Source organism: Cavia porcellus, unplaced genomic scaffold, assembly GCF_034190915.1.
Source record: "Cavia porcellus strain 051 isolate PalLab524CR breed Dunkin Hartley unplaced genomic scaffold, mCavPor4.1 scaffold_27, whole genome shotgun sequence".
In the NCBI taxonomy this organism is placed as follows: domain Eukaryota; kingdom Metazoa; phylum Chordata; class Mammalia; order Rodentia; family Caviidae; genus Cavia; species Cavia porcellus.
In genome coordinates this window covers 34,910,281-34,924,074 of record NW_026947510.1, presented here as the reverse complement: position 1 = coordinate 34,924,074, position 13,794 = coordinate 34,910,281, and the positions used below count along the sequence as shown (strand labels likewise).

The following is a 13,794-nucleotide window of genomic DNA, read 5'->3' as shown; positions in this document are numbered from 1 at the left end:
CTGTAAGACACAGATGCCAACCCTTTGCTGTAGTCTTTAATTTATGACTCAGAGACACCACAGGCTGTTGAGCAGGTCCAGGATCCTGAGTAAGCTCTCCCAAAGCGTGCCCCACCTTTCGTCAACATACAGACTGAAATGGTTTCCTCTCAGTAGGCTCAGAGCTGAGGCATTTATGAGTGCTTGTTTAAACTTCTAGAATGCAGTTTGAAGTTCAGGTTCCAGGTTAAAATATGATATCTGCTTTCTGAGCTTCTTTTATAAGCTGATGGAAGGGTCGTGCAAGCTCACCATACATGCAACAAAAGCCTGTAATTCCCAGCAATGTCTTAGCTGTTTTAGGGTCTTGGGCTATGAGAAGGACAGTGTTGATTTAATGCTTTCTTCCTCCAGCCTTCAGGTTCCCTCAGGTATGACAAAGCCAAAGTATTTTACCTCAAGGCTGAAAAGTTGTGCCTCAGACCTAGGGAAAATGGAGTAATTTCAAGAACTCAAGCAGAAAGATAGAGAACATGAGTTTTTGTATCACTGACAAGAGATTGAAAGTGTACCAATGGCAAACAGTAACTTGTGACAAATATTGTTATCTGTTGATAATTTTACTGAAAGTTCTATAATTTTTCCATTATAATGTGAGTGATATAATAAGGATATGATGAAAAGAACTGCACAGTATTACACACACTTAGCATCCTTGAAACCTGAGATTAAATCCCAGCACTAAAATAAATAAACACAATTCAAAAAATACAAGCTGAGATTCAGCAATTTAATCTAATATACAAAAGTAAGACTTAAACAGAAGAATCTCTTAACAAGGCAATGTTTGTGATTGACGTGTAAATTGACTAAGCACACTGATGTGCAAACTTCTGTTCCTGATAGGTAGATAAGTTGCAGAATATGCTAACATTTTTTCTGAGACAGTTGGAAATGCACACTATAAATGACACATTTAGAAGTTCAGTGTCCTTTTAATAGGAGCCTAAAGTGTCCTAGATTCTGGAGATGTGTGATGAGATAAATTGATTTCAAAGTAGCCCAAGTGTGCTAATTTCCTGTGCAACCTTAAGTGACACATTGTTGTGAAATCTACTTTTTTTCCATTTTTGACTCACTCTGAGGACAGTCTGTGAAGAATATACTGCCATTTTTCTGGATTTCGGTCATTAAATCACACCTGCAGCAGTTTTTTTTTACATATATAACCAAACCTTCTGACAAAAATTGGCATAACTTCAGGCAAAAGGAGGTATGTGTCACTTTTCTCTCCTGTCTCTCTACTATTCTAACTCAGTGAAAGATGACAACTGATAAATGTGATTCGATTGAGAGGCAACTCATATAAAACAAAATCAAAGTAGAATGTGAAATTTCTTTTCTTTTAAAAATTATTTTAAAAATTCAGGAGAAAAGTAATGAAATACTTTGAATGATTTCTTATAGTATTCTGATTATTGCCTGTGAGCAATTAATGATTAAATTATTTTCATGTATTTCAACTTATTACTTAATATAAATTAGAGTAAAACCCATAAGTATAGCATAGCAAAGATGAATAATTAACTTTACATATTGTAAACAGTATTTTGTTGGTCTTTAAATAATCATAGATTGATATATATTTAGTTCAGCAATTGGAAATTCTTAAAAATAATTTTGTACAATGATCAAAAACAAATGCAATTCCTCACTTGCTAACATTAAACAAAAATAATGTTTTTAAAAAATCAGAATTTTCTAGATAACATAAAATGCTAAACTTAATTATGGACAACCAACAGACTTCTAAAACTTGATCAAAACATTTCTAAAATAGATAATTTCATACTGATATAAGATTGCCTAATTAATTTTACACAGACTAACCAAAAAACCAATTATTCCTAAAATAATTTAATTAGTTAAAATTTATTGAAAACTTAAAGTGCCAACTTAATCGTTAATTCTGTACATGCATTATTTTCTGTACCTATTTTTGCACTTAGAAGTGTAAACTAGGTTATCAGATGGTAAATACAATTTTAAAGGTTATTATAAATTTCAAAGCCAGAATTAATTCTAGATCTCTCATCACAGAACACTTTCTAACATATACAGTATCCTAACATTTTTAGTAACTTCTCAGAACTTCTGAATTATTCAAAAAAAGATCATTTAATATCTCTAATCCATCTGAATAAACAAATGCAAACTACTAGATAAAATAATGCACAAAATTAATATATACCTACTTTCTATTTACAGTATCTAGTTTTTAACTGTCCTTATATTTAAATCTGTTATAAAATTTAAGGACCTTTTTACATATATGTTAAAATATTTTTGATGTTAGAACATTACTGTGGAAATTGGTTTTAACTTATTATAGATATCTTTGTTCATAAACATCTTTATTTATAATTCATTGGTTATTTTTAATTGTCTAACCAATAGTATTGTGTCAAAAGCAGACTGTGCACTAAAATTACTGATTTTACTATATCACAACAGTCAGCTGCTGAGATGAGCAACCAGCAAGTGATGTACTCGGAACTGAATCTGAACAAGGACCCAAAGAAACAGCAAGGGAAACCTAAGGGTACCAAAAGCTCCATTTCAGAAAATGAGCAGGATATAACCTATGCAGAATTAGCATTTCAGAGTGCTTCTCAGGAACACCGTGGGAATGACAAGCAGCACACCTGCAAAGGTACCACTTTTCTTCCATCCTCACTTTAACTGTCCTAGAACGAGCAGCGGGGTGCAGAGGTATGGGTAGAAAGTAGGATGCAGGCTCACATATTTTTAACTTGTAAGACAGGTACTTTACTTGAGTTATGCTACTCTAATTTAAGGTAGGAAGACTAATTGCTGAAGCAGTAAGTCTTTGACAAAGGACTCATGGAGCATGGTGTACACCGAAAATACGGTGGTATATTTCAGAGATATTGCAGTTGTGGACATGGGGTTGGCACTCAGGTTTTTATGTTGTTTCCCTGTGCGTATAGTTTCTCTTGTATGCAAAACTTTTTATCTGTTTTGTTTATTAGTACATGTTTTCAATGCATAATGATGACAATCTTTATGATGAGTTAGTACACAGACATAACACATAATTCCTTTTTAACAAACTTCTCCTCCCCTGTTCCATCTCTTTTTATATAATTTTATTTCATTAGTACACGTTCACAGTATGTGAAGTTTACATTTATCTTAGAGAATATGTCCATGTACATGACATACCTTGATTCTGTTTTATTCCCCATTTTCTTTCCATTTACTCTCCTCCTTTGTCTCTAGATTCCCTTTCCTCATTTCATTATTATTTTAATCATTATTGTTATTAGCTATAGCTCACGGAATGCTTACATTCATTTGTAGGCATTTGGTACATACACGTGGCACATCTTGCATCTTTTAAAGCCCTTCCCTTCTCCTCTTCCCTTCTAAATGGCTGCCTCCATCCTCGTTTCTCCTGGCTTCCATTTCTCTTCCTGTAGATTTCACATCATCTCCTCAGAAGCTTCTTGCAGCGACCCTGGGAACCACCTGCCTTATCTTAATGGTCACGGTGATAGTGATGGTGACAGTTGTAATTCCCTGTAAGTATATTTTTGAAAGACTGTACAAAAATGCTGCACGCTAGTGATTGGGAATGCCTCTGATGTCTCACAGTGTCAAAGAACACAGCTCTCATTTTAATATTTCTATTTGAACTGCAGATAGTTATTCTGAACTTGTCCAAAATATAAATAATAAAGAGTAGCAATGAGTCCTTGTTTTTAATTATATTTATATGTCAGGATTTCATAACTCAAGTGTGTTATAGAAATGTGAAAAATCTTGAGGAATATAAATTAATTTTTCATAATTAAAAGATTGTGATGTTTGCCCATTAGGCTTTTATTGGAATCATTTTCTCAAAGAGTTCATTGTTTTATTGAATATCTGGGTAAAATTATTTTTATTCTACATTATTCTGTAAACTATATAGATTTCAAAATAGAAATTGAAATTACTATGTTCTACTTAGATATTAATGTTTATAAGAATTACTTTATTCTTTCTAGCTTCTGTAATGCAGGAGCAGAACAAATCTTCCTTGGTAAGAACTGCAAAAGGTACATGGTAAATTTCAAAGATATTATATTTTCATAGATATTTTATATTTAGCTTAAACCATAAAAATTTATAATGGATTTCTGTGGGAAAACAAGCTAGAAAATGGCCACTAAGTGCTCATAATAAAGAATATAGGAGACTTTAAATTTTATTCAATACATATAAATACACATTTAAAATTATTATGCAATCTTTTGATAATCGACTGAAACTTTCTACTTGTATAGCATGATGAGAGATAAATTTGCTACTCTAGATTTTTTTCCTGATTTCAAGATGCTGGTAGAGCAAACATTTTTTAAAAACTTTATTTCAGCACATTAATTACAAAGATGAGAGGCTCAACTTTTTTGTGCTTTAATGTATAAGCCCATGTTTTCTTGATGTATACCAGCCTATGAGGATGTGTAGATATTTTATGCACATATACATATTTTTATAAATACAAACATGTAAACTTATTTTCAGTTTTAAATTTCACCATGTTTCTTAATAGAAGTCCACAACCCTTCTTCAGCATATCCTTGTGGTCGTTGTCCAAATGAGTGGCTAATATTTTCCAACAATTGTTATTACTTTGGAGTGGAAAAGAAAAATTGGACTGAGAGTTTGGCATCCTGCACTTCTAAGAAGTCTAACCTGTTTTATATAGATGATGAGAAAGAAATGGTAAGATTTTAACTCTTTCAGACAGTTAATTAACAGCTTTATTAATATATGTACAACTCATCCTTATTCTTATATATTTTTTTCATTTAAAGGTCTACATAATATTTTATTGCTTGACTTCAAAATTTTATTTGTTTACTGCTCATGCACATTTAATTATTACCAGATTTTGCTTTGCTTAGAAAGCCATGCTAATGAAAAAGATTTTTTCCTGATATAACTTTTGATATATAATTTTGCCACACGTAAAGAAATCTAAACATCTCATGATCGTTCAGACTGATCACAAAGTGAGTAGTTAGACTCACTAACGTCACATTACAGAGTACGACACTGCAGCCGCGGCTGCTCTGGCTCTGTGTAATCTCATTCGTTCTTTTTCTCCTAACCCACCATTGTGACTTTGGCCTTTGTAAGTTAGTTTGACCTGGTTCTGAATTTTCTGTGAATGGAATCAGGCTATCTATATTTTTGCATCTTTTTCCGTTCATCCTTGTATGGTTTGGGGGTGATTCACTAGCACTTCAGTTTGCTCATTTTTAGAATGCAGCAGTTTCAGATCCACTGCACCTGTGATCTGGATGGAAAGAGTGAGTCGCCTGTTCTCAGGGGCAAAGGGACTTCCTAGGTAGAGCATTTGTAGCTCTGGAATCCCCCTTTGTTGGAACTTCACTGTCCCTCTTTGCCCTGTTTTCCCTTGAGGAAGAGAAGCATTTCCACTGCAGCTTACTATTGACTGATCTCTTGAGGGATCACCCTTACCAGGACTTTCTGCCCTGTCTGGTGCTGCTGGAGGGGTTGCTGTTACTGCAGAGGAGGACTAAGCTTAGAGAAGCCACTGATGATTCCCACGCTGGGTGCCTGCAGCCTGAAGGCCAAGGTCTTTTTCCTCGGCCTATGACAGACTTTAAGAAGGCCTAACATTCTAGCTCTCTAATCCTGGGCACCAAACTTGTTCACCTTTTCTTTCTAATTTTCAGAATTACCCTTTAGTTATGTCTTTCATTAATTTCTGAGTTTATCTCCGAAAAAGAAACAGGAAAAAAGTGGATGCAGTTTTGTCTGAATCGTTAGTATGCAATAATGCAGGCAGAAGGGGACAGGTTATTTAGCTAACGGTGTGATGCCCAGAAAACTGCATTTTTTCATTTCCATGTCATTTATTTCCTCAGTAGTAAGTGATAATTTTCTTCTAAGGTTCAGACTCTGAGAGACCTAGTAAAAAAAAATACACTTTTTTAGTTACAGCATCTGGAGAACTTAATATACAGTGTCTAGAAACATGTAGAAGTCTTGTTGGGTTTGTTTTGTGAAAATGGGCCATCATATTACGTGAATCACAGCAACTCTTATTAATATAAGAAAAAAGTGAATATTAAGAGTAAATAGGAGTTAGTTTCAATCCATCTTAAAAAAACTTATGAAATTTTTAGTGACAGAAAAGTTGTTTTTAACTTTCATATGGTTTATATTGGTTTTGTATGTTGAACATCAAAAATTCTATAAAATAATACATTATTTTTTAAAATAATAAAAGCTGTCATACTGTTTATGTGCATGGAATTATTTGTTTCTTATAGAAATTTCTAAGGGTCCTCTCACGTCCATCCTGGATTGGAGTCTCCCGTTCTGGCAGAGATCACCCATGGCTGTCGGTAAATGGCTCAGCATTCAATATGAAGTATGTTTTTTTCTTTTAAATAGTTGCTACATATACAAGAAGAAATACAAAAAACCCAGAAAACTGTCATTATTAACTTATATGAAAATGCAGAAATACACTGCAAATTTGTAAAATATTAATATAAATATTAATGAATGATTTGTTTTCTAAACACCAGCATTTAATAATATTATTATATGAAAAGTCATTATCTATTTAATAAGTCATGAAAGTATATCATTTTTTTTAAACAGAAAAATTCTTTTGTTTGATAGATCACTCCCCAAACATAATTTATTGGTGTATTTTTCACCATTACAGAGTACAGAACTCATCATCTAATGAATCCAACTGTGTTTGGTTATCCTTATCTGGCTTTATGGCAGAAAATTGTGGATCATCACTCACGTATAATTGCAAACATAAATTTTAGAATTAATATACCTGAATTTGGAGCTTGTCAAGTAATTTTCTATTTCATAAAATGGAAATTATATTATGATTATACTGGTCTTAAACTGAATCAGATGTGTTCTTCTAATAACAAACTTATTAAAAATTACTATTGAAATATATTATTTATATTACAAGGGAAGAATAGTGCTTTTGTGTTTACTTCCTTTTAGTCAAAATATAAGCAATCTCATTTCAAACGTACAAAACTATGGCCATCAAATATTTTTTAAAATTACTCAATAATTAGAAGAATATTTATGAGTCAGCAAATACATCTCACATGCAGACTACTTTCAATGTCTGTTTGTTCAATTTAACTGAGTACAGTTTCTGTGCATTGTTTTAAAACACAACCGTTCTTCAGAAAGCTAAAATTGACTCTCCTCTTCAAAAAGTTTCTAATCTTGGCAGAAACATTTAATTCACTAGGCTTCAAAGGTTGTAATTTTTCTACACAATGACTAGTGAACTTTTAGTTTTCTTTAGCTGGCTTGGTAAGTCATCATTTTCAAAACATACCATTGACTACAAAAGGATCAAACTAACACATCTATTCCCCTTACTAGAAAATCTCTCCCATGCATGTATTCTGTGAAGCTGAATTCCAGGCATCTTTATTGCATATGAAGAAACCACATTTCTTGTCTTCTCATAATAAAATCTTCTGGATACATAAAAAAATTGTAAGCACTTATTGTGATAATTTCTTTAATAGAATTTTAAAAAATTTTTGGTTACTGACTTCATTTTTAGGAGGGTAGGTAATTTTTTTGAAATTGAAATATTTTATACTCAATGTAAATATAGGTAAACAGGAACAAATATTAAACTTTTACATATTTTATTTAAAGTTTAAATTCAAAGTGTCTACTGGGTAAACTTGACTAGTGGGCTCCTGCCTCACTAGTGCAGTGTTACATATTTATATTAATATATGTGAGATTAGGAGCATATAATGCATTTAAGGAAATGTCTACATGAATTTCAAAATACAAGTTTTCTGTGTTGGTATGGAGTGTATATATCAGTATGTTTGTATGCATTTGTTGGTTTATCCAGTTAAAGTGTTTCTATAGCCTTACTATGATATTTGCTTGTGTCATAAGTAACGATACAGAAGTGTCTAAATGTCTATTAATAAATGTTTTTACTTATTTACTACTTTTGGTTCTATGTGAAACTTGTATTTTGGGGTGTGAATACATTTCTCAAAAACACTGTCAGTAGTTTGGATAATAAATCTGACATTATAAAATGTTTCTTCATTTCCAATGACAATTCTTTTTTTAATGAGAGTATATCAACTATATTAGTCTTCCACTGGTTTGGAATGTATACTGCATGTTTTTCCTCTCGTTAACTGTCATCTTTATACTTACATTAAGGGGATATCTCATTAAGGTAATGTTAAGATATTTTAAACATAAATAGTTTATACTAATGAAATATTACTCCATATATTTTATATTTCTAAACAGTACTAAATATACTGTTTATGTATTTATTTGTACATATAGATATATAAGTAATTATTAATTATAATTTTCTGTAAGTATGTTAATTTAATATACTTTAAATATTCTTTTACTAGTGTCCTCCATTCACTGCACGTACTGTTTACACATAGAAGTTCTAATGAATTAGTGATTTTATCCTTTTTCAAATGCTGAAGAACATCTTAATATTTTCAAAGACTCTGCTTTTTCCCTATATTCTGTTAATACATTTTTTCAAATTTGAAACTTTGTCATTTATATTTTATCTATTCAATGTCCACATAGATATAGCCACATAATTTCTTTTATTTTCCTTTTTATGTATTCAAAGTTTTCATTGAGCATAATTATTTCATAATTAGAAGATCATTATTTCCTTTATTTAGACTCAGTAGACAACTATGTGTCTCTATTTTTCTTAATTCCTTGAAAGTGAATCTATTTGCATATGATATTAAAAGAATATTTTCTCTTAAGAACTTTCAATTTATTCATCTGTCTGAAGGTATTAGGAGTAGAAATCATCTTCATTAGCCAAATTAATTACTATACAATATATTTAGCTTCTCTCTCTTTATATCATGAAGAGTAAATTCTAACTACTCATGCTGAGTAATTTTGGTTTATCTTTATGTTTTTACTATACTTTTATCTGAGCACAGAGTTCATTAAAGTTCCATGGCAGAAGAATTAAAAATTCGTATTATTACCCAGGTGTGGTGGTGCGTGCCTGTAATCCCAGCACTCTGAAAGCTGAGGCAGGAAATTACTGCAAGTTTGAGGCCAGCCTGAGCTACAAAGTGAGCTCAAGGCCAGCCTGAACTGCACAGTGAGACCTGTCTCAAAAAGTCAAAAAATTATATTATAACTATGCATATGATAGGCAACATTGTTTAAAGGAAACCATGAAGTAGAGTAATAGCTATAAATATCTTATTTAAATATAAGATATCAAGTAGAGTAACAGGATAAATACCTTATTTAAATATAACATATCAGTGAATCTGAAGTTATTTAGCATTTTAAAGGATCATTTCTTTGTTTTAATTCTGTAATGTACTTAAGAAAAAAGATTAGGGGCTGGGGATTTAGCTCAGCGGCATAAGCACCTGCCTTGCAAGCAGGCAGTCGTGAGTTCGATCCCTGGTACTGATTAAAAAAAAAAACCGAAAAGACCAAAAATATATTAATGTTTAAATAGAAATAAATGAATTCTAATAAGTATGCATCATAGATACACATATAAATATAGGTTAACCTAATTGATGAAAATATAATGAAATATAGTTTATAGAACTACATATACAGTTATGTATTATTTATTACAGTAATAGATTCTGAGAAATGTATAATTATTTAGTTTTGTCATTGTCCAAACATCATAAGCCAACTGAGACAGCTATAAAGTCACTGAATAATATAATCCTTTTCTTTAATTGAACAATAAAATCTTACAGACTCATTGCTGAATATGTGATTCATGTTGACCAAAATGTCCTTGTGTTGTACATGACTACAGAGTTATCCAGCTTTATGTATTAAATGGATTTAAATTCCATTTTTGTAGATTTTAGAAAGCTAAAAATTTAGATTTGCCTGATCTCAATATTGTGGAGTTTGTAAACAAAGTTACTATCCCTTGAGTGACAGATAAGTATTCCTGCATTTTTTCAATGCAAGACGAAGAAAAAGAAATAATTCTATTGGAAACAAACCAAATGAATTAAATTTGAAGTTTTGTTTTTCTTTAGGTTCATTTAATATTTTAGTTTGTTTTAGAAGCTTACTTTATCTACCCTGCTCATTTTTTCATGGTATTCAAATTAAAAAAATTTTTTTCCACATCATATAGCTTCTCTTGGACTTTGTCACTTACAAGAGGTATTCCTGTTAAAATATAGACAATTGTGATTAAAGGGTTACATGACGAGCAATTTAGTGAGGGGTCATATAACATTTCAATCTCTAGTATAGTGACAGTTGAATATTATGTAATTTATTTTCCTGTCCAGAGACATTACTTTGTCAGGGAAAAAATAACTTATTTATAAATAACAAAATTACAAACCAGACATGATGGCACACACCTGTAATCACGACACTTCAGAAGCCAAGACAGCAAGATCACAGTTCACACCCAGCCTGGAACACGGTGAAACTGGAGCAGGACAAACAATAAAAGAACAGGAGCCTAGGGTTGCTAAAAGCTGCATATCAGGAATGGAGCAGGAAATAACCTATGCAACACTGAACCTCCAAAATGATTCTCAGGATCTTCCAAGGAAATTGCAAGATCCACCATTATACAGGCAAAGCATTTAATCAATCCTCAATGTGACTGTTGCAGGACATGTTGTGGGATTGTGGGTTAAAAGCAGGGAAGGAGCACACATGATTTTCATGTGTTAAAATCACAGTTTAAAGTTGGGATGTAGTGTTATAGTACAAAATTAACTAATTCATTGTTAAAATTTCAAATCTGACCAACAACTCATGAAGTAGTCCCTTTAGTAGAACTTTGATGGGATGGAAAATTAGTACTGCAGATGTGGTTGGAGTCCAAGTGACGATTTCCTGTGCATGTGACTTCTCTTTTATGTACTTTTCAGAAAATGAATCCATCTTCATTTCTCATTGTTTCCATTTCCTTCTCTGTGGACTTTGTCACCTCCAGAGAAGCTCATTGTTGGGATCCTGGGAATCATCTGCTTTGCTTCAATGGGCACAGCTGTCAAGGTTCCCCCTGGGGAGGGTCTGGGCAGCACCTTCTCTCCACAGGTGACACTTCCAAGTTCCTCTCTTGGTGAGGCTGGCCCCTTAAATAGCAGTTGAGACTAAAGTGGCAGTGTGTGGAAGGCAACTCTAGTGACTCCCCTTGAATGTAAAACAATTATTGTGACTTTGATTATTTGGAGATTTTTTATACTGATATGTAGAGAGCTGGCTATGGTATTTCCTTCTCTCTTCAATTGGCTCTAAGCATTGCAAATAAGGCTAGCCCAGGTGCTGGTGTATAATTTCTAAATCCAACAGACACATAGTGTTCCTCACATAGTGTTCCTAGTTTGGGATATGAGCACAGCAGGATGTTAGTGCCAGTCAGTTCTGGGAATGTCAACTGGGTAAGAGCCTCAAGGTAAAGAGTTTATGGCTTCCCAGGGCACAAGATTTTACATATCAAAAACCAAAGCAACAGCCTCCCAAAACAATTCTGTTGCTACCTTAATTAGATTATGTAAATTGATCCTTCTGCACATCACTTTCTCTCACCTGGCTAGCCAGCTCCAGTTACTCAGTAATTCAGTCATCCTCACTGTCACTCATTCCTCAGCCACCCTCCTTCTTCACAAGAAAATAAATTCTGGGAGAGAACTAAGATCTGGGCCTTGTCTGCACATACTCAAGGGAACTGGATTTAGGCTGCCTAGGCTGCCTTTAACTTGGAATCTGTCTTGGTGTTTTTTACTCTCTAGCCGTGTGTTAGCTTAAAGGTGGTAGACTGGAATTAACTTCCTGACATTCCAATAACGTCTCAATGGGATTGTGAGGCAAACTAAAAAGAGGATTACAATACTTGGGTGACTGCACACAGTATTTGGGATTACAACAGCAGTGTCCCAATGGTTTGCAAGACTGTAGGTGGGGTTGTCATCTCAATGACTAGCTAAGGAGAAGAGAACCTTAGGGAAGAGAATGGGCAAGGCTCACGGGCTGTCCCCTTCATGGTAACATGCTCTGACAAGCACCCTGACATCTAATCTTTAGAAGAGGGCCTTGGCACTCTCTTATGAACACAGAAGATCTTTCTGCATGTAACACTAACACTTTAGAATGCTGATCATGTCATTGCAAGAAATACAGACTGAGGGGAGGAGTAAAGAAAGGAGAAATGCCTTTCCGGGACATGTGACCCTCAACTTCCGGGTGAGACCTCACCTCCTAACAGCGTATCAACCATTCCCCTGGTAATACAGTCACCTTCTAAGAGTCCTTTCTCTAAGACTCTGAGGCTTTGGGGGACACCCCAATTCTTAACCATAGCACTGTTTATTACTAATTTTGTGAGTTTTGTCATGAAAGGATGCACAGTTTTGTCAAGTGCTTTTGTAACATCAGTTGAGATAATTACATTATTTTCTCATTTTAGAGTGGTTCATTACTCTGGTGATTCTTCTATGTTGAACCATTCTAGTGTAAGTCTACTTGGTCATGATGTATTATTCTTTAAATGTTCTCTTAAATTTTGTTTATGTGCTTACTGTTTAAGATTTGATATCAATCAGTGTAGTGCTAGTTATATATAAAATGTGTTTGGAAGTGTAGGAACATATAAAGCAAATATTGATGAAGTATGTCATATGCCAGAATTTAAAATGATTTATGTACCACTATAACACTATGGTATTCTATATTTGCCTGTATTTACATCTTTATCGAAGAGCTTTTATATACATTTTATGATTATCTAGTGTCCTATTGTTCAAACTTGAAGAATTCTTGGCTTTGCTTGGGGAGTACATCTAGAGGTGAATTTATTCAATTTTATTCACCTGAAAAAGTCTTACTGTATCCATTTTTGTTCACAACTTTGACAGATATAATATCTTTATTTGAAATTTTATTTCCATTCATAACTTTGAATAGTTCACACCTTATCTTTCTGGTATGAAAAGTTTGTTGTGAAAAATTCACTAATAATCTTATGGGAGGTTTCATCAGCTGAGAAAATTACTTTTCTCTCCAGCATTCTCTGTCTATGACTTGGTTAATCTACTTATAACATGTCTCAGTTTATTTGCAGTTTTAGCTTAGCTGCATGTAATTGAGCTTCTTGACTTTCTGCGTCCATTTCCTTCCTTTCATTTGAAATATTTTCAGTCAGTATTTCTTTAAACAAATTTTTTGATCCTTTGTCTTTTTCTCCTGAAGCTCTCATAATGCATATAATTATATTCTTTGAAGTGTTTCATAAGTTCTTTTTTTCCCATTGCTCAGCATCTATCTTTCAGTTTAATAATTCTGACTTAATAATTTCAAATCTGCCTGTGTGTTGATTCTATGCTTGATCAAGTCTATTTTTCATTCACATAGTGAAATTTTCAGTGAAGTTATTGTATTTTTCAATTCTAGAATTTGGTTTAGTTCTTTTACTTAAAAAAAAAATCTCTGTTAATAAGAGTTAAAGATGAGAATATTATTTTTCATTTTGTTCATGCATTAATTACCTGATATTTTTAGTTGTCTCATTGACTTAGCTTGTCATATATTTTTAAAATTATAATTTTGAAACATCTGTCAGGTAATTAATATGTCTTACAGTGTTGCTTTTGAGAAACTCATTTTGTTCCTTTCATTGGGCCATGTTTCCTTATTTTCTAGTAGATTTTGCAATTTGTGCTGAGATTT

The 13,794-nt window shown here is 32.9% G+C and overlaps 1 protein-coding gene across 2 annotated transcripts; it reads left to right on the top strand.

Annotated features, from left to right (window-relative positions):
• Positions 1-831: 831 nt before the first annotated feature.
• LOC100722540 (NKG2-A/NKG2-B type II integral membrane protein-like) lies at positions 832-8,053 on the top strand. 2 transcript variants are annotated; one of them, XM_063238195.1, is made up of 7 exons: positions 832-1,252; positions 2,494-2,692; positions 3,483-3,584; positions 4,053-4,103; positions 4,688-4,773; positions 6,354-6,454; positions 6,758-8,053. In XM_063238195.1, the coding sequence occupies exons 2-7, from the start codon at positions 2,506-2,508 to the stop codon at positions 6,867-6,869; spliced, it is 639 nt and encodes a 212-aa protein (XP_063094265.1). In that variant the 5' UTR covers positions 832-1,252; positions 2,494-2,505; the 3' UTR covers positions 6,870-8,053. The 2 variants fall into 2 exon arrangements, with proteins under 2 accessions (XP_063094265.1, XP_013008422.2); XM_013152968.2 differs by having other exon boundaries at positions 872-1,252; positions 4,601-4,773.
• The last annotated feature ends 5,741 nt before the right edge of the window (positions 8,054-13,794 follow it).